The sequence below is a fragment of the Ranitomeya imitator genome, chromosome 3, assembly GCF_032444005.1.
Source record: "Ranitomeya imitator isolate aRanImi1 chromosome 3, aRanImi1.pri, whole genome shotgun sequence".
NCBI classification, from domain to species: Eukaryota; Metazoa; Chordata; class Amphibia; order Anura; family Dendrobatidae; genus Ranitomeya; species Ranitomeya imitator.
Window position 1 is genome coordinate 255,443,674 of NC_091284.1, and position 22,512 is coordinate 255,466,185.

The following is a 22,512-nucleotide window of genomic DNA, read 5'->3' on the forward strand; positions in this document are numbered from 1 at the left end:
ACCTAAACAGTGGAAACCCCCCAATTATAACTGAAACCCTAACCCAATCACACCCCTAATCCCAACCACAACCCTAACCACACCCCTAACCCTGACACACCCCTAACCCTAATCCCAACCGTAAGTGTAATCCAAACCCTAACACTAGCCCTAACCCCAACCCCAACCCTAATGGGAAAATGGAAATAAATACATTTTGTTAATTATTTTTTTATTTTTCCCTAACTAAGGGGGTGATGAAGGGGGGGGGGGGTTTGATTTACTTTTATAGCGTGTTTTTTTTAGCGGATTTTTATGATTGGCAGCTGTCACACACTAAAAGACGCTTTTTATTGCAAAAAATATTTTTTTGCGTTACCACATTTTGAGAGCTATAATTTTTCCATATTTTGGTCCACAGTCATGTGAGGTCTTGTTTTCTGCGGGACGAGTTGACATTTTTATTGGTAACATTTTCAGGCACGTGACATTTTTTGATCGCTTTTTATTCCGATTTATGTGAGGCAGAATGACCAAAAATCAGCTATTCATGAATTTCTTTGGGGGGGGTGCGGGGTGTTCATACCGTTCCGCATTTGGTGAAATGGATGAAGCAGTTTTCTTCTTCTGGTCAGTACGATTACAGCAATACCTCACTTATGTTTTTATGTTTTGGCGCTTTTATGCGATAAAAACTATTTTATAGAAAAAAATAATTATTTTTGCATCACTTTATTCTGAGGACTATAAGGGTATGTGCCCACGCTGCAGATTTTCCTGCGGATTTTTCCGCAGCAGATTTGGAAAATCCGCAGTGCAAAACCACTGCGGTTTTCACTGCGGATTTTCTTGCGGTTTGTTCTGCGGATTCTTCTGCGGGTTTTCACCAGCACTTTCCTATTGGTGCTGATTGAAACCCGCTGCGGAATCCGCACAAACAATTGACATGCTGCGGAAAATAATCTGCAGCGTTTCCGCTTGTTTTGTTTTTACGGTGTTCACTGAAGGGGTTAACTAGTGGGACAGTTTTATAGGTCGGGTTGTTACGGACGCAGCGATACTAATATGTGTAAATATGTGTACTTTTATTTTTTTTATTTAGATAAAGGAATGTATTCATGGGAACAATATATACTGTATATATTTTTTTTATTTAGGAATTTATTTTTTTTTTTTAAACATCTAAATATATTTTTTTTTTACTTTATAACATTGCCTTCCGGAGCTCTGAGCAGGCGCTTGTAAGCCACCTCCCTGCAGGTCCCGGAAGCAGCCCCATGGCCATTTTGGAGGAGACAAGGAGACATCACCTTGTACCGAGGGTCTCAGGGAGCACACAGGGAACCCCCTCCCTGCGCGATGCTTCCCTATGCTCCGGGAACGCTGTGATCATGTTTGATCGCAGTGTGTCGGGGGTCTATGTGCCAGGGGAGGTCCGTGACCGCTCTTGGCACATAGTGCCGGATGTCAGCTGACACCCGGCCGCGCTCCCCCCGTGAATGCGGCCGATCGCTATGACATACTTTCCTGTCCCTGGGAATTAAGTCCAAGGTCACCTTGACAGGATAGTACGTCATATGGGATTAAGGGGTTAAATTGAATTGTCCAGGGTAGTGCATTCCAGAGAGTGGACACAGCACGCGAGAAGTCTTGGAGAAGGGAGTGATACGTTTATATTGGACTCTGTAGCGGATGGGCAACAGGTGCAATGCCTGGCGCAGGATGGAGGCATCGGAGTAACGGTTGGACAGGAATATAATCCTAGGTGCTGCATTCAGCATGGATTACAGATTAGAAATTATTGGAATGAAAAAACAAAAAAATGTTTAAGTTAAATTGTTGTTGCAGTGTCAAGTTTTTCCATTTTCACAAGGGGTTATAAAACTAAATGCACAATTTTTACACTATTTCTCTTAAAATACGGCTGTACCTGATACTACCAGAAACTACTGTCTGGGCACACGGCAGGGCTTGGAAGGGCAGAAGCGCTATTTAATATTTGGTGTGCAATTTTGACAATCTCTACCAACTGCATCAATGCACTGTATGAGGTCATACACTACCGTTCGAACACAAGGAACATGGATTTTGATGGAATAGATTGTGAATGGCATTTGCAATGCCCCTTATGTGATGGAACAGCAAATACTCTTCACAAGCGATCCTATTTTGGAAATTATATACCGTACCTCAAAGATTTCATCTGGGGGTCTAGTGAGCATTATCATAAAACTGATGCATCACAAAATTTTTTGAACAATGGATCACAGAGTTCATGTTTTGGCTGTCATGCCTCAATCATTGTCTATTAATATTGTGACCAGGATGAGGCCCATTACTACAAGAGGTTTGCCAGAATTACTATATAGTGTCAATTGCAAAACAATATTACTTTATGTGGCCAAATGGGGGAAACAAAATTGTAAAAAAAAAAAAAATGCTAAATATATGCCTAAACAAACAAAAAAGGTTCACATTTGTCATCGCCACATCCATTACGACCAGAGCTAAAAAACTAGCATAACTCATATGATAAATGCCAGTTAAAAAAAAAATAATAATAATAAGTACCGGTATGCCAAAAACTGTTCAAGAAAATTATCAAAAGTTGTATAGAAAAAAAATATTATCAATAAAAATGTCACATTGTCCTGCAGAGACTGCGACCCCCCAAATTCACATTTTTTTCTATGTGAAGCCCATTTTACCCAGCCAAGTTTAAGACCCCTGCTATAAAGTATGGAGTAGATGTTGCAGAGTGAAAACTGTAAATGTTATGCCAGCTTAGTGCCCAACACATTATGCCAACTTGGGCTTCTGGAAATAGGCTATTTGTTCAGCAGGTTCTCCCGTCGCCACAGCAATGCCAAATATGTGGATACTGGCTGCCGTTTGGGCTTTTTAACTGCTTTTAAGGCCAGGTTCACATTTATCCTGTTTTACGGTGAGCTTTTGTGTCTGGGTGTCAAACTAAATCCCCGGAAAACATGATTTAGATGTATTTTGGGGATTTTATTGCAGATGGGAGTCACTTTGGACTCTCTCTGGTCTCTGATGTAGTGGTTCCTGTCTTTAAGCATGAACTGAACTGTGGTAAACCACACTGTTGTGCACACCTGCAAAGACAGGACAAGGGCCAGTCAGAGTCCAAAGTGTCCCCATCTGCCACATTATACAGAGTGGTTCTGTCAGGGGTTACATTTAAATGACATTTTATTGTTTTAGATGGAAACCCTGAGGTAAGTGCTCAGCGTAGAGCACAGGATAAATGTGAACTGAGCTTTATTCAAAATTTTTGGGAGGCAGAATTAATAAACTGCAGTTCAATATTTTTTTTTCCATAACATGCACCACGTGGTTAGGATTTGTGGTAAACGTGATAAGACTGCTATATTATTCAGGCCGGTATGTTTAGAGATACCAGACTTTGAGGTTTTCTTTGGTTTTGCCATTTTTGCACACAAACTTTTGTGGTTGTTTTTCTTTGCCATATTGACACAGCTGTATTTGTTTTTATGCCATTTTTTATGCACAATAATTTTTGATAGCTTTATATTCAGATTTTTGGGGGCGAAAAATAAACACCTGCAATTCAGTAATTTTTTAAAATATATTTTATGCCATTCACTGTGTGGTAAAGGTGATCAGACAACTTTAAAAAAACAAACGTATACTCACCTCTCAGACCGCTGCCGTTCCAAAAATGTGTCTGCTTGGCACTCAAGTAACATCGTTATGTAATGTGAGTGCTGCAGAGCAGAACTCTGACTGCCGAAACTGTTAGGCTATGTGCATACGTTCAGGATTTCTTGCAGAAATTTCCTGAGCAAAACAGGACATTTTCTGCAAGAAATCCGCATGCTGTTTTTTTCGCTTTTTTTTCCCACATTTTTGACGCTTTTTTTGCGGATTTCCCAATGCAATGATATAGTGGGAAATCCGCAAAAAAATGCAAAATTAATGAACATGCTACGTTTTTTACCGCAATGCATTTTTTTCGCGGAAAAAAACCGCACCATGTGCACAAAAATTGCGGAATTCATTCTAAATGATGGGATGCATAATGTATGCTGTTTTTTTTTTTGCAGTTTTATAGCGTTTTTTTAGAGCGAAAAAAAACCACGAAAAATTAGCAACATGTGCACACAGCCTTAAGGCTACAGCCCATCATAGTCCACTGTGAACAGTATCATGGAAGCATTGGTGGACAGCACTGGAAGGTTAAGTAGAATTATTCTTTATTTTACATGGGGCATATTAGAGTTTAAGACTAAGTTCCCCAATAGTGGACAAACCCTTTAAACTTAATTTTGCTGATGATTTAGAAACTATTCAATTTACCATTGGGCTAAACATCTGATGTGCACCTTGTACAGTTCAGATGTCTTCCTGGTCATAAATCGTCAATAAGATACAGTGTATAGAATATTTTTTTCTACCAGAAGTTAATGATTTAGTTTGGAATTTGCTGGATAAAACAAAGCAACACTTGCTCTGTGCACATTTACAATCCACACTATAGACAGTGGAAGTGATCATGTCGGGACACCGCTGAGTATTCATAAGAATGACAACAAATGACAGGGTTTCTGGAATACTGCCTTTTGTCTTCAGAGGTTGCAAATCTCAGCCACTTGTACATATCTGTCATGTTCCACTGTCTAACACGATGATGCACGATATTTAGGTCATCGTGCTGTCTCCCCAACAAATCACACTGTCTGGAAATCCCAGACCTCCATTTTACAAAAAAAAAGTCAAAATGACAGAATAAATAATATGCCACTTTCTTCTGTAACACAAATGTTTGATAACCTCTACATTAATGGCACTCATCCAAGTCTCATGCAGACAGCTCGGATTTTGTGTCAGTACTTTGCATTGAGTGATAACGACAGAAAATAAAGGTAAATATTTATTCATTTGTTCTTTTTAACATTCTGCTTTTCAGTTAGAACCACAAAGGCCCCGATTCATCATTAATGCGCCTCCAGATTTCTATGGTAATTTGTTCCTCACCCTCTATATGTTTTGTGCTGCCTTTATGTTGGCCTTGTTTAAGGCGAAGTTCACAAGTCCAAGATCCAGCAGCAATCAGATCTGAGAAAAGCAAAAAAAAAAAAATTGTGCCGACAACTTTTCTGTCCAGTTAGAAAACTGATTACTACTGGATCTGCGTTTTTTTTTTTTTTTTTTTTAACATTGAAGACTATGGTAAATGGATCTGTCAAGTAGCCATCCATTTTATTCCCATTTGGAACAGATCTGTTTTTTGCTTACTGGATCAGTTTCCAATGGATTACCTGGTCATTCACCTGCCCAGTAGTCATCTGCTTGAAACGGACCCAGTAAGCAAACAATGGATCCATTTCAAATGAAAGAAAAACAGACGGCTACTTCACAAATCAGTTTTCCATAGACTTCAATGTTAAAGTAACAGATCCAGTTGCAATCACTTTTTTAGCTGGACAAAAAAGGTGTATCGGCGCAACTTTCTTGCCCAGCTAACTGCTGGATCAGTTTCAAATGAATGATAACTGGACATGTGAACTTAGCCTAAGTCTTTTCATTTTTACTTGAGAAATTTGCTTATCCAGATGAATGCAACATTCTCCAAATGTGACCTACTAAATGTCGCATTATTTTGGAGCATGTCACACCAGTCCCTACCCAGAGTACGGTACTTTATAGACATGAGTGACCTCTTAAAAGGATTTGCAAATTTCTACACTAAAGTCGCAAAACTTTGTTAGGGCAGTCTCACATGTCCAGATAATTCCGGTACCGATTTTTCCGGTAATATCTGTGTCCTTGTGCCGGTGCGTTTCTGTGGCACATCAGTGTGGCACACGTGCGGCACACGTGTGCTGCCCGTGTGACCACTGGGTACCACACACACCGTGCCGGAGACAGCGCTAAAGTTTAGCGCTGTCCCCGGCATCGTGCTGAAGCCCCATTCATATCTTCCCTGCAGCAGCGTTTGCTGTAGAGAAGATATGAATATTAGTGTGTAAAATGCAGATCCAGGTCATATCCCCCTCCCACCCCCTGTGCGCCCCCCCACTGTGATTAAAATACTCACCTAGCTTCCGGATCCCTCGCAGCGTCCTGTCCTGGACGCACCTTGTACTGTATGAGCGGTCACGTGGGGCCGCTCATTTACAGTAATGAATATGCGGCTCCACCCCTATGGGAGGTGGAGCCGCATATTCATGATTGTAATCGGCGGCCCCACGTGACCGCATAGAGGAGAAGAGGCGGCCAGGAGAGGAAGCAGCGCCGGCGAGGGAGCGAGCCTGGTGAGTACTTTCAGAACAGCGGGGGGAAGATAGATCTTTATTTTAAACACAATTATTCATATCTTCTCTACAGCAAACGCTGCTGCAGGGAAGATATGAATCGCGGCTTCAGCACCAGTGGGGGGGGGACAGCGCTTAATGTAGCGCTGTCCCCTGCACGGCACACGGACTGCACACGGACAACGTCCGTGTGCGGTACGTGCTTTACACGGACCCATTCACTTTAATGGGTCCGTGTAATCCGTGCGCTCCCACGAACACTGACATGTCTCCGTGTTTGGCACACGGAGACACGGTCCGCAAAAAATCAATGACATCTGAACAGATGCATAGATTTTTATGTGTCTACGTGTGTCAGTGGCTCCGGTACATGAGGAAACTGTCACCTCACGTACCGGAGCCACTGACGTGTGAAACCGGCCTTAAAGACAGAAATAAAAAGCAGTTTGGATATAGTGCCAAATTCATCAACTGCATTCGCCATTTTGAAGAGTTTGCTGAAAGAAAAAAAAAAAAAAAAGGAAACCACACGTCAAGGAAAAATAATAATGAAAAAGGGATTTCAATAAAATCACAAATGATGATTTGGAGTCAATATCTTCATGCATATAAATACGAAGAAAAATCTGCTTGGTGTACTAGGGATCTAAACCTTTATTTTTAAAAATCAGACACCTCTCACCCAACCAAACCAGATCTCACTTTATACTGATGAAGAGCAGCACCCCAAAACAGTGTCTGCAAATTGAGATTCTGGTTTTTGCTTTCATCCTAATGGTACCTTCACACTGAGCAACTTTACAACGAGAACGACAACGATCCATGACGTTGCAGCGTCCTGGATAGCGATCTCGTGTTTGACACGCAGCAGCGATCTGGATCCCACTGTGCCATCGCTGGTCGGAGCTAGAAGGCCAGAACTTTATTTGGTCGTCAGGTCGGCGTGTATCGTCATGTTTGACAGCAAAAGCAACGATGCCAGCAACATTTTACATGGAGCTAACAACCAGCGAGAACGATAAGTGAGTCGCCGTTACGTCACTGGATCGCTCCTGCATCGTTCTGGAGCTGCTGTGTTTGACGTCTCCTAGCGACCTAAACAGCGACGCTGCAGCGATCGGCTCGTTGTCTATATCGCTGCAGCGTCGCTGAGTGTGACGGAGCCTTAAGTCATATTGCAAGGCTCATTAAAGGGTTGACGTTGACTTCTAGGGTCTGATAACTTCCAGCCAATGCTGGTAACAGCGGTGTCACTCGCCCATTGATCAAATATTCATGGCCTATCTCAAGGAAAGTAGTGGCCAACCACTTTAATGGCCAAATCTGACACGCAATATGGATTAGAGTAACATGATTTGAGTTTGAGGGATCAGACACACGCATATGTACGTACGTATGGATTAATGAAATTCTAGTGGACAGCACACAGGAATAATGAGCTAGCCGAAGCAGAAGGAGTACCAAAGATTTGCCAATTTTATCCGGCCTTCTGCGCCTCTTACTAAATCTGGTAACATCTTACACCAGCAGGACGGTTGTTGAAGACTATTGCATAAATCACCAGCCTGGAAGAAATTTCTACCTTTACTTTATGGGGAAAAAAATTACTTGTAAACCTCTGATGGAATATTCTTATTTTGCGCAGAGAACATTGTTGCACTTTTGCATCATTACTCCATAACAATAGAGTCAGGATGGAGGGTCGCTCTGACAGAATGTGTCCCTGTGGTTAGACGCATCATGATATGACGTTATAAAGCGCTCTTCACGACACTCCGATGGGTCTGCTTTACCATGAATCCCAGAGATTTAGACCTTTCTTCAGGTATGATTGTCAGCAGGATTCTCACCACAGAGAATTCTCCTCCGTGGGAAGAGCCATGGACACTGGGCTACATGCAGAGCTCTGCCTCACAGTGCACAGGACAGAGGTGGTTTACAGCAATGTATGCGGAACCCATGGACCACTGGTGCCACAAAGTGGAGGACACAGCATTCCTGATGCAAGAGCAGCATAAGTGGGGTCCTACCCCCAATCCAATATTGTGAAAGATCGGGCACTCAGAAAACGTCCGATTTACTGTGGATGGTAGAACTCCCGTAAGAGAAACGTGCCAGTTCTACCATCCCATGCTATATTACTTTGTGTTTTCCACATGGACATAAACCATCCAGAAATCTGAAGCCGTTCTCATTGTGAGAATGAAACGTCACTTTCTGCTTGAATTGCTCCACAATAAACCAAACACAGAATTGGCACGTCTTCTCTGCGTGCCCCGACCTCATACACAGCATCTCATGAAATCTAGGGCATGACCGGGCAGGTGGGCATCACACAAAGGGCAAAAGCCCCACATCATGTGAGGAGCCAATATAGGGCTGTGATGCCTGCACAACAGGTATGTGCTACCCCTATGCCACGCTGGACCCGATGGCATGTCAGAGACGTGTGTGATAAGGAGCTGCTGTGGGGTCAGAACAACCCCACTGTGGGGTTTAGAGGACACAACTCCTGAGCAGCTCCGTCCACAGCACGCAAACGCACCCCCCACCACCATACAGCATGCACGCGTGCGTTCCTCACACCACCACCATGCACGCGTGCGTGCATTCCTCACACCACCACCAGGCGTGCGTGCGTTCCTCACACCACCACCACGCACGCGTGCGTTCCTCACACCACCACCACGCACGCGTGAGTTCCTCACACCACCACCACGCACGCGTGAGTTCCTCACACCACCACCACGCACGCGTGCGTTCCTCACACCACCACCACGCACGCGTGAGTTCCTCACACCACCACCACGCACGCGTGAGTTCCTCACACCACCACCACGCACGCGTGAGTTCCTCACACCACCACCATGCACGCGTGAGTTCCTCACACCACCACCACGCACGCGTGAGTTCCTCACACCACCACCATGCACGCGTGGGTTTCCCCACCACCACATCCTGCACGCACGGGTCCCCCCCACCAACCATACAGCACGCACATGTGGGTCCCCCCTCTCACCAACCAAACCACACAAGCGTGAGTGAGTTCCCCTCCAGCCACCAAACACGCAGGACCATCACACACAGGTCTCCCCCACCGCACGCCCGCGTGGGTCCCCACACATCCAAATGCACACACGTGGGTGCCACCATACAGCTTATCGTTCTCCTTTCACCAAAACACTGAGCTACAGCAAAGTTCTCCATGGACCAGACGCCGCTCCCCGTACCTTCATCGGGGTCGTCCTCGGGATCCCAGAACCGGGGCTGTGGATTTAGTAAACTCTCTAGCTCCAGAGCCAAGGGCGCCGCCATCTTCCTGTAGCACGCTCTCCGGCCGCCACGCCCCTGTGCTCTGACGTCACGTTCGGTGACGTCACGTGTCCGCGGTGAGCTCTTAGAGCGAGGCTGCAGTCTTCCGGCCATTGCTACGTGCGGCTCGCGGGATCTCAGGCACCGTGCTGCGGGGAGGAAGGCTGCGGGTCTCAGAGGATTCGCTCCGAGCAGCCGGTTACCGGCCCGTATACAGAGCACACTGCCGGCACCGAGCGCAGGTCTGCTGCCCCGGCATTGTGCTCCTGTGTGACACGTCCTGTATGGCAGCGGCTGTATAATTTCCTAATTACAAAAACGAGCAAAAGTCGTTATACAGTTCGGACACCAAACATTGACTTCTATGAGAAGGCTGATCACTAGCTTAGAAGCCCCCGGGGGCTGCTCCACGCAGAGGCGTAGCTAGAGCTTTTGCGGCCGGGGCTGTTCCCGAGTTTGGCGCGACACCCCCCTCCCTCCCTCGGCTCAATACACACAAAGGTTACCAAAAATGGTTTTCCTGTTTTGTAGAACTTAAACTGGGCCTAATGGTGTCACCCCCACATGCCAAACCTGTGACTTAATACCACCACACCATGACCAGACCACATAGTGACCGAATAATACTACATACAAGGGACAAATACCACCGCACCATTTCCAGACCACATATTACCACCACATAGTGACTGAATACTACAATACCAGGGGCGGATTATCAGAGGGTTAATATGGGCGGTAGCCCAGGGCCCAGTGGTCTGGGGGGGCCCTGGGCTGCCGCACAGATTGACCCTCCACTAATCGTCTGTGATTGAATGCCCACCGCCGGGCCGGCATGTATGTGTCCCCGGATCCGGTGGGCAGAGAGAGGGGGCCCGCATTGGGCCCCTTCTCCTCTGCTCACCGGGCCCCTTCCGGCGCTGCGGCGGTTTCCTATTGATGTGCGGGCGCGCGCCCGCACATCAATAGTTAATAACAGCCGCCAGCCAATTGGAGGCTGGCAGCTGATGTCGGCCGCAGCGCACACGTCGCCGGCGTCTGACGTCATTGTCAGTCGCCGGCGAGTGTGCGCTGCTGGAAGGAGCTCGCCGCCTGGAGCGCGGACAGGTGAGGAGACTTTTTTTTTGTTTGTTTTTTTGATAAGCTAACGGTTACGGTGGACACACTGGGGGGCAATGCTGGAGGACACACTGGGGCAATGCTGGAGGACACACTGGGGGCAATACTGGAGACACTGGGGCAGATTGCTGGAGGACACACTGGGGGCAATACTGGAGACACTGGGGCAGATTGCTGGAGGACACACTGGGGGCAATACTGGAGACACTGGGGCAGATTGCTGGAGGACACACTGGGGGCAATACTGGAGACACTGGGGCAGATTGCTGGAGGACACACTGGGGGCAATACTGGAGACACTGGGGCAGATTGCTGGAGGACACACTGGGGGCAATACTGGAGACACTGGGGCAGATTGCTGGAGACACTGGGGCAGATTGCTGGACACACTTTCTGGGGGCAATGCTGGACACACTGGGGGTAATATGCTGGACACACTGGGGGTAATATGCTGGACACACTGGGGGTAATATGCTGGACACACTGGGGGTAATATGCTGAACACACGGGGGTAATATGCTGAACACACTGGGGCAGATTGCTGGACACTGGGGCAATGCTGGACATACTGTGGCAGATTGCTGGACACACTGGGGTTAATATGCTGGACACACTGGGGGTAATATGCTGGACACACTGGGGGTAATATGCTGGACACACTGGGGGTAATATGCTGGACACACGGGGTAATATGCTGGACACACTGGGGCAGATTGCTGGACACACTGGGGCAGATTTCTGGACACACTGTCTGGGGGCAATGCTGGACACGGGCAGATTGCTGGACACACTGTCTGGGGGCAATGCTGGACACACTGGGGCAATATGCTGGACATACTGGGGCAGATTGCTGGACACACTGGGGGTAATATGCTGGACACACTGGGGCAGATTGCTGGACACACTGGGGGTAATATGCTGGACACACTGGGGGTAATATGCTGGACACACTGGGGGTAATATGCTGGACACACTGGGGGTAATATGCTGGATACACTGGGGCAGATTGCTGGACGCTGTCTGGGGGCAATGCTGGACATACTGTGGCAGATTGCTGGACACACTGGGGGCAATACTGGAGACACTGGGACAGATTGCTGGACACACTGTCTGGGGGCAATGCTGGACACACTGGAGCAATATGCTGGACATACTGGGGCAGATTGCTGGACACACTGGGGGTAATATGCTGGACACACTGGGGCAGATTGCTGGACACACTGGGGGCAGGACTGGAGGCATGGGCAGAATGTAGACACGTGGCATGATTGGAGAAACGGGGCAGGATTGGATCATGGGGCAGGATGGATACGATGGAGACAGATGGGGCAGGATGGGGAGATCATATGGTGTAGAATGGATAGTCATGAGTGCAGGATGGGAGAACATATGGCTGGAGCCAGGAATGAGACACACGGGGCCAGGGTGGGGAATATTATTACCATAGGGGCTAATTAAGGGATATTATTACTGCAGTGATGTATTTATTTTATTTTTTTGAGTATACTGTTTTAAATGGGGGGGCGGTCCTGTTACTGTGCAGAGTGACACTGTCGCCTTTTTTTCTTCGTGTTGTAATGTAGAAGTTGTGAAAAATTAAGTAATGTGTTCTGCAAGCGGAGCTCGAGATAACTGTGTTATTTCCTGCAGAAACGAGTCCTGGCTAGAAAAAATGATGGCGGTCTTTGCTGGATGAAAGATGAAGGACTTCACCTAGAGACGTCACTGGTGAGTCAGTGTTACCTATACACTGACACTATACACTGTATACTATATACAGAGCTCCTGTGTACTATGTCACCAGTGATCACCGTATTCCATATACATTATATACAGAGCTCCTGTGTATAATACCACCAGTGATCTCTGTATTACCTCTACACAGACACTGCATACTAAGTACAGATCTCCTGTGAATACTGGCACTTATAGTGTTATAGTATTGTGTTTGTTTGTTTTTTGTTTTCTTTTTTATTACTGATCAGTATTGTAGTATTCAGTCACTATGTGGTGGTAGTATGTGGTCTGGAAATGGTGTTGTGGTATTTGTCCCTTGTATGTGCTATTTGGTCACCAAATGGTAATATGTGGTCTTGACATGGTGCGGTGGTATTTGTTCCTTGTATGTGATATTATTCGATCACTGTGGTTGTAATTTGTGGTCTGGTCATGGTGCGGTGGTATTTGTTCCTTGTATGTGATATTATTCGATCACTGTGGTTGTAATTTGTGGTCTGGTCATGGTGCGGTGGTATTTGTTCCTTGTATGTGATATTATTGGTCAAAATATACCTAAATTGTATTGCAGATTTTAACAAATATTTAATAGGTTACAGTAGAGTAGGGCCCGGCCATTTTTCTGGAATAATCTGGCTCGGGTATGGCACATGACCCCCGTCACCCGTCACATGACCCCCGTCACATGACCCGGGGGGCCCACAGTGTCTGAACAGCCTGGGGCCCTGGCTACCCTTAATCCACCCCTGTACAATACTGATCAGTAATAAAAAATAAAAAAAAAAACAATACTATCACCATAAGTGCCAGTATTCACAGGAGATCTGTACTTAGTAAGCAGTGTCTGTGTAGAGGTAATACAGAGATCACTGGTGGTATTATACACAGGAGCTCTGTATATTATGTATAGGTAATACAGTGATCACTGGTGACATTGTACACAGGACCTCTGTATATAGTATACAGTGTATAGTGTCAGTGTAGAGGTAACACTGACTCACCAGCAGAGGCGTAGCTAGGGTTTCAGCTTAGGGGGGGCGAAAAATCTGAGTGGGCCCCTAACCAGGAACATCAGCAGATGACCGCACTGTGACTGAAAATACATCTATTTACAAAACCGAACACTGGTATTCCTATATGGAGACCATATATTGGTAGACACCAGTCCTGCAGACTATATAAGAGATCACAGCACAGTTACAGATAATGTCTTACCACTGACGTTCTTTCCGATGGAATGGTTCACTTTTCCCATCTTTTCCATCTGGCCCAGACCGACATGACAACTTCTCCACCCAGGACTCGTCTGCAGAAATTATGACGACACATCAGACATCTCACATTTCCAGCCCCGTCCCCATCTATCCCCAACCTGCACAAACTCCTCATCCTGCTGATACCCCAATACTGAGCCGCTACTGCCGTGTGTGTCCTACAGCACCTGCTGTGTGGTACAATAATGGTGCCGCGCCACATAGTAATGCCACCATTGGGCCCCTTACATAGTAATAATGACTCCTTTGTGCTCTCTAGATAATAAAATTCACCCCTAGAAAACATTAATGCCCTGTGCTACTGCCCTCCACATTTTGTCCCTAAAAAGTAATAATACCACAATTTTGATGGTCTCAGTACTCTGAGTGCCCCTATAACAATAATACATGTACAGCTTGACTATACACAGTATGGTGGGCCCACAGCTTTCCTATACACAGTATAATGCCCCCAGAGCTCCCCTATACACAATATGATGATCCCACAGCTCCCCTATACATAGTATGATGTCCCCACTGCTCCCCTCTACACAGTATGATGAGCCCACAGCTCCCCTATACACAATATGATGTCACCACTGCTCCCCTATACACAGTATGATGTCACCACTGCTCCCCTATACACAGTATGGTATGCTCACAACTCCCCTATACACAGTATGATGAACCTACAGCTCCCGTACATACAGTATGATGTCCATTAGAGTTCCCCTATACATAGAATGATGTCCCATTGGTCCCCCAAAACACAGTATAAGGCGGCCGTCACACTAGCAGTATTTGGTCAGTATTCTACATCAGTATTTGTAAGCCAAAACCAGGAGTGGGTGATAAATGCAGAAGTGGTAACGCGTTTTTATTATACTTTTCCTCTAATTGTTCCACTGCTGGTTTTGGCTTACAAATACTGATGTAAAATACTGACCAAATACTGATAGTGTGACGGCAGCCTAATAGTTAGTAGCGCTCTGACTCCGTGTGTCGCCTGCACTGAAAGTCACACTGCCAGGAGGAAATTAACGTTATTCCTCACTGCAACCTCGGGGGCGGCACAGGCACGGTTTCAGTCACCGCTCTGTGTATAGAGAGCAGCAGCTGTAACTGTGCCTCTTAGGGTATGTGCACACATTGCGGATTCCATTGCGGATTTTTCAGTGCGGATTCTGCAAAATCTGCAGGTAAAACGTCCTGCGGATTTTGTGCAGTTTTTGTGCGGATTTCACCTGCGTTTTTACACCTGCGGATTCCTATTAAGGAGCAGGTGTAAAATGCTGTGGAATCCGCACTAAGAATTGACATGCTGCAGAAAATAAACCGCTGTGTTTCCACGCAGAATTTTCCGTACCATGGGCACTGTGGATTTTGTTTTCCATAGGCTAACATGCTACTGTATAACGCATGGAAAACTGCTGCAGATCCGCAGCCAAATCCGCAACATGTGCACATAGCCTTACTGCGACTGACAGCCGGCTCAGCAGCCTCTACCACCCAGTAGATGCACACTGATGCCCCTATAAATAATAATGCTTCTTAAGTGCCCACTTGACATTTAATAATGTCCCTTGAGTCCCCCTATGTACAGTAACAATGGCCCCAGCATCGCTGATGTAAGCAGGCGGTCAAGTGATGACTCTTTCGGCTTCTCTCAATTCTCTTCTATTGAAAGAAACCAAACTTTTCTAGTTGACACGAGCACATAGTAAACATGTCGCATGACAGCCTGATGACGCCAGTGATATTGGGGGCTCATGCAGCAGGCGCTCCATGTCATGATTTGGCAGTCTAATTATTAAATTATTAAAGCACCACTCTAGCAGGGTTTTTTTTTTTCACTGCTGGATTGGTGCTTTAAGCACAAGTCCCCTGCCTCGGTCATATACTCATCCTCCGCCGTATTCACTGCTTTTTGGCACCGCTCCAGTCCCCCGGCTCCATCTTGTGAGCACAGCTTCTGATTGGCCAGAAGTTAGAAGCTGCATCACAAGCGCTCAATGTAAGTCTGAGGTCCAGGAAGAGGCCAGAACGAGGCTCTTATAGACAGACATTGATTAGTGACCTCCGTACCGCTCTATGAAACACTGGAGCAGCGGACAGGTCACAAACTGCAGGAGATGGAGCCGAGCGGTGCGATGGCGAAAACAGATGAAAACACCGGAAGGTGAGTATCAGACAGTTGGTCTTGGATTGAGGCTATGTGCGCACGTTGCGGATTTGTGTGCGGACTTTTCCATGCAGATTTTGAAAAATCTACATGTAAAACACTGCTTTTACCGGATTTCCAGCGGTTTTTGTGTGGATTACGCCTGCGGTTTTACACCTGCGGATTCCTATTATGGAGCAGGTGTAAAACGCTGCTTAATCCGCAAAGAATTGTCATGCTGCGGAAAACACAATGCAGTGTTTCCGGGCGGTATTTTCTGCAGCATGTGCACTGCGGATTTTGTTTTCCATAGGTTTACATGGTACTGTACACCGCATGGAAAACTGCTGCAAATCTGCAGCATCAAATCCGTTGCAGATCCGCAGCTAAATCTGCTACGTGTGCACATACCCTTAGGCTATGTGCACACAATGCAGATTTGCTGCGAATCCGCAGAGGATTTTTCCACGCAGAAACACTGCAGATCCGCACTGTGATTTACAGTACCATGTAAATCAATGTAAAAAAAAAAAGTTGTGCAGATGGTGCAGAAAAATCAGTGCGGAATTGCTGCGGATTTAAAAGAAGTGCATGTCGCTTCTTTTGTGCAGATCTGCAGCGTTTCTGCATACCTCTATAATAGAAATCCACAGTGGCAAAAACCGCACAAAATCCGCATCAATTCCGCTGCAAATCCACATAAAAACCGCGGCAGATTCGCGTCTGCGGATTCTGCCAGGAGTTGCAGATTTTATTCAGAAAATTCTGCACCACTTTTCCTATTGGTGCACGTAGCCTTAAAGTGCCACTCCAGCAGTGAAATAACAAAAAATGCTGCAGTGATGCTTTAAATGTGATGCAGCTCATGGCTTCCCCAGCTGGTTAGTATAGTAAGCCCCCTACCTCCCCATCCCAGAGAACAACTATTACATGTGATGGAGGGCATATAATCTCATAACAAAACCATATAATAATCAGCCCCCAGTGCCTCACCCTCCTCAGCCCTCACAATACCCTTAGCTTCTCACATTCAGCCCCCCCAGTGCCCTGTCGACCATCCCCCCACCTAAGCCCCCACAACACCCCCATCCTTTCCCATTCACCACCCAGTGCCCTGTCCCACTCCCCCACAATACCCTATCCTCTCATATTTACCCCCCAGTGACTATGACATGCCTTTCAATAATCATTATTGTATCCCCACTCACTTATTTACCAATAAAGTTTGCAGCAGGACCAGGAAGTGTCTGAATGAGTGAAATGTAGGTGGGCACTAGGACCCAGCGTGCTGCCCTGAGCCAGTCACAGCTCGCCGTGCAGGCAGAGGGAAGAAACCTGCAGCCCGGGAGAAGCTCCTGAGCTCAGCCAGCACAATACAGTGCAGGAGGGAGATTTGCCTCTGGCCACTGTCCAACCAGCGTGCAGAATATCTTTCCGGAGAGCAAGCATTTTACTGCTCTCCACCTCTGCTGTATTGTGTCTCAGCACAGAAGTGGCGGCTCCCAGTGGGCCCCTTCATGTGACAGGGCCCGGGGCGAAGGCCCCCTCTGCCCCCCCAGTAGCTACGCTACTGCTCACCAGTGACATCTCTAGGTGAAGTCCTTCATCTTTCATCCAGCACAGACCGCCATCATTCCTTCCAGCCAGGACTCGTTTCTGCAGGAAATAACACAGTTATCTCGAGCTCCGCTTGCAGAACACATTACTTAATTTTTCACAACTTCTACATTACACCACATGAAGAAAAAAAGGTGACATAGTGTCACTCTGCACAGTAACAGGACCGCCCCCTCATTTAAAACAGTATACTCAAAAAATAAAATAAATACATCACTGCAGTAATAATATTCCTTAATTACCCCCTATGGTAATAATATTCCCCACCCTGGCCCCGTTTATCTCATTCCTGGCTCCAGCCATATGTTCTCACATCCTGCCCTCATGAGTATCCATTCTACCCCATATGATCTCCCCATCCTGCCCCACCAGCCTCCATCGTATCCGTCCTGCCCCATGATCCAATCCTGCCCCGTGTCTCCAATCATGCCCCGTATCTACATTCTGCCCATGCCTCAAGTCCTGCCCCCAGTGTGTCCAGCATATTACCCCCATGTTGTCCAGCATTGCCCCAGTGTGTCCAGCATATTACCCCCAGTGTGTCCAGCAATCTGCCCCAGTGTCCAGCAATGCCCCAGTGTGTCCAGAAATCTGCCCCAGGGTCTCTAGCATTGCCCCAGTGTGCACAGCAATCTGCCACAGTGTGCACAGCAATCTGCCACAGTGTGCACAGCAATCTGCCACAGTGTCCAGCATTGCCCCAGCGTGTCCAGCAATCTGCCCCAGTGTCCAGTATTGCCCCAGTGTCCAGAAATCTGCCCCAGGGTCTCCAGCATTGCCCCAGTATATCCAGAAATCTGCCCCAGTGTGTCCAGAAATCTGCCCCAGGGTCTCCAGTATTGCCCCCAGTGTGTCCAGCATTGCCCCAGTGTGTCCAGCATTGCCCCCAGTGTGTCCAGCAATCTGCCCCAGTGTGTCCAGAAATCTGCCCCAGGGTCTCCAGCATTGCCCCTAGTGTGTCCAGCATTGCCCCCAGTGTGCACAGCAATCTGCCCCAGAGTGCACAGCAATCTGCCCCAGCGTGCACAGCAATCTGCCCCAGCGTGCACAGCAATCTGCCCCAGCGTGCACAGCATTGCCCCAGCGTGTTCAGCAATCTGCCCCAGGGTCTCCAGCATTGCCACAGTATGTCCAGAAATCTGCCCCAGTGTGTCCAGAAGTCTGCCCCAGGGTCTCCAGCATTGCCTCAATGTGTCCAGAAATCTGCCCCAGGGTCTCCAGTATTGCCCCAGTGTGTCCAGCAATCTGCCCCATGGTCTCCTGTATTGCCCCAGTGTGTCCAGCATTCTGCCCCATGGTCTCCAGTATTGCCCCAGTGTGTCCAGCATTCTGCCCCATGGTCTTCAGTATTGCCCCAGTGTGTCCAGCATTCTGCCCCATGGTCTCCAGTATTGCCCCAGTGTGTCCAGCAATCTGCCCCATGGTCTCCAGTATTGCCCCGGTGTGTCCAGCAATCTGCCCCATGGTCTCCAGTATTGCCCCAGTGTCTCCAGCATTGCCCCCAGAGTCAGACATACAGAAAAAAAAAAAATCCTCACCTCTCCCGTTCCTAGCGCAGGTCCGGTGCAGCCAGTCAGCGTCTCTCCATCTCTGCAACGCTCAGGACAGAGAGGCTGAGCGGCGCGCACAGTGATGACGTCATCGCGCCCTCTGCCCTGAGACGTCGCAGAGTCAGGGCGCTGAAGACGCTGCAGCTGCCGGCGCCGCAGGAACCAGGAGAGGTGAGTATTAGAGCGGGGGTGGGGGGAGCCTGGTCTTGGCGGCGGACGGCGCCGCCCGAAGATTTAAAGTGCCCGCGTCTTTTTTTTTTTTTTCTTTCTCCTCCTGCAGCGCCGGCCGCCCCCCGCATTGTGCCGCCCGGGGCGGCCCGCCCCCCCCCGCACCCCACTTCCTACGCCACTGGCTCCACGCTCAGTCCGGCGGAAGGCCTTCTGGTAACTGTCCCTTCATGTAGGGTCCCAATGAGCTGTGCTGTGGGGCATGAGGAGAGCGCAATTATGACCATTGCGGGGCCGTTTACCAAAGCTTTTCATCTGTAAGGCCATGTTCACACTTTGCGGTTTTTACCGCGGAACCGCGGCGATTTTGCAGCTGCGGGTCTGCTGCAGTTTCCATTGCGTTTACAGTAACATGTAAACCCTATGGAAACCGCAAACCGCTGTGCACATGCTGCGGGAAAAACCGCGCGGGAACGCAGCGGTTTACAACCCGCAGCATGTCACTTTGTGCAGAATCGCGGCGGTTCTGCACCCATAGGAATGCATTGATCCACTTACTTCCCGCATGGGGCTATGCCCACCATGCGGGAAGTAAGCGGATAATGTGCGGGTGGTACCCGGGGGGGAGGAGAGGAGACTCTCCTCCAGGCCCTGGGAACCATATTTGTGTACAAAAAAAAAAGAATTAAAATAAAAAATAATGTTATACTCACCTCTCAGAGCTACACGCGGCCGTCCGGTCTCAGGTTTGCTATACGACCAGGACCTGCGGTGACGTCGTGGTCACTTGACCGTGACGTCACGAAGGTCCTTCTCGCACAGCATCTTTGGAACCGGCAGCGCCGAGGAGATCAGGACGTCAGAGGGTGAGTATATCATTATTTTATTATTTTTAACATTACTATTGATGCTGCATATTGCTGCATATGCAGCATCAATAGTAGGGGTAAAATCCCGCAGCGGAACCCGCAGGACAAACCGTGATAAATCTGCAGGGATAACCGCAGCGGGTTTGCCCTGCAGATTTATCAAATCCGCTGCGGGAGAACCTGCAGGGACAGGACGCAACGTGTGAACATAGCCTTAAGGTGTGAAAGGTTTAGAAAGTTTCCCAAATGTAGCGCCATCTCAGATCTGCCGTTTTTATGACAGGTTTAATAAGAATCCAAAATGCCGTCGTTTTATACACCAGAAATGCTACTCCAGTCACTGACTGCAGCGCAGGCACCCACCTGAGGTGCTCTCACCGGTAATTACTGGGATCTGAGCGCTGCACTGCCATGACTGCTCCACTCAGATCACAGCAGTGGCAGAAAAATATTTAGAATTGAGAGTCCTCAGTGGTTGATACCTTTTAATGGCTAACTGAAAAGATGGTAACAAATTGCAAGCTATCGAGACTACATATGTCTCTTCATCAGGCAAAGACTAAAACAAATTCTGAAGACAGAGACATTGTAACACTGCGCTGGGCTACAGTAAAATGGTGACTGCCTCCATCTCCAGCCTTGAACTGAGCATGTGTACGGCGTGCCAAGTCCACAGCTGATCTAGGAGCTAGGGTCCGACACCAACCACAGATTCCTGTATCTTAGATAAAAAGTTACAAATAAAAATTACACACATTTTTTTGTACATTTAAAAACATTTTAACATAAAATCCAATTACTTAAAAAAAAAACGTTTTGTGACACATTCCCCTTAAATAAACCATGTATAATATCTCTAATAAAGTGTTTAGTGAAAGTTGGATATATGTTTAATATGTTTGACATATGTTTTATATGCATGTCAAATGTTTGTTATAAAAACACAATAATAAGAAAATAACTTGTCGGGATTCCTGGTGCAGGTTACTGGCACCATTAGTTCAGCGTGAAACAGAAGAAAATGTGGAGAGGGTGTGATGTCCCCCTGTAAGACCTGAAGAGGGGGGATGAAAAAAACTTTCAGCAGATCCCACCCTTGCCGTCCACCATTATTGGACGAGGGGTTTCTCTATAAACAGTATGAATATATTTTTGGAAAGTTTCCGCCACCTTGTATGAGACCTGTTGCTGCCTCTCTCTTTCAGCCATTATTGTTTTTTGCCCAGGTTATTTTTGTGACACTGAGCCTGCTCTCAACATTTTAGTAGGTATTTCATGGAAGTCTGAACAGTCATGGCTCAGCTGTAATACAGCCATTGTTTTCTTCTGCACCCCATGATCAGGCTTTGGAAGTCATGTCTTTCTACCTGGACAAATATTCGTTGGTTCGGATCCTAAGAGGATTACTCTTATAGCTGTATGCTATTTGCTGTCCCACAATAAGTTCATGCTTGATAACGTGTCTTATTTACAGTTGATGGCAGCACCAACATTCGCCATCTTTCCCACATATTTATGTTGCAGGGAGGAGAAATACATTGTGCATCCAATCCCTTTGGTTGATAATATGGTGTGGTATGACCGCTACATAGATGGTATGATCATCGTTTTGTGACACAGCGGCCGTCCCCCAATTCATCACTTATCTCACTTGGAATTCTTATAACCTCATATTCACACACTTGGCATCAAATACTGTCATTTTTGAATCTGCGAATAGTAACTCATAATTATTCCAACAAAATAGACATTTTCAATGTACATTTCACAAACCCGTTGCTGACAATATAATCCTTAACGCCTTCACCCCAAAGCCTGTTTTCACCTAAGTGACAGGGCCAATTTTTACAATTCTGACCACTGTCACTTTATGAGGTCATAACTCTGAAACGCTTCAACGGATCCTGGTGATTCTGACACTGTTTTCTCGTGACATATTGTACTTCATGAAAATAGTAAAACTTCGATATGACTTGCATTTATTTGTGAAAAAAACAAAAATTTGTCGGAAATTATGAAAGTTTAGCAATTTTCAAACTCTTAGTTTTTATGCCCTTAAATTAGAGAGTTAGATCACATAATATAGTTAATAAACAACATTTCCCACATGTCTGCTTTACGTCAGCACAATTTTGGAAACATAATTTTTTTTTGTTAGGACGTTATAAGGGTTAAAAGTTGACCAGCGATTTCTCATTTTTGCAACAAAATTTGCAAAACCATTTTTTTACGGACCACCTCACACTTGAAGTGACTTTGAGGGGTCTATATGACAGAAAATGCCCAAAAGTGACACCATTCTAAAAACTGCACCCCTCAAGGTACTCAAAACCACATTCAAAAAGTTTATTAACCCTTCAGGTGCTTCACAGGAATTTTTTGAATGTTTAAAAAAATTGAACATTTAACTTTTTTTTTTCACTAAATTTTTACTTCAGGTTCAATTTT

The 22,512-nt window shown here is 46.7% G+C and overlaps 1 protein-coding gene across 2 annotated transcripts in view; it reads right to left on the minus strand.

The window, feature by feature from the left end:
• AATF (apoptosis antagonizing transcription factor) overlaps positions 1-13,747 on the minus strand; it is a 172,319-nt gene extending 158,572 nt beyond the window's left edge. Inside the window, exon 1 of one of the 2 annotated variants that reach the window (XM_069756399.1) lies at positions 13,662-13,747. In XM_069756399.1, the coding sequence (XP_069612500.1) occupies positions 13,662-13,710 (49 nt within the window). In that variant the 5' untranslated portion in view covers positions 13,711-13,747. Of the gene's footprint in view, positions 1-9,508; positions 9,999-13,661 lie in introns of those variants that run through there. The other variant, XM_069756398.1, reaches the window with a different exon arrangement.
• Positions 13,748-22,512: the final 8,765 nt, after the last annotated feature.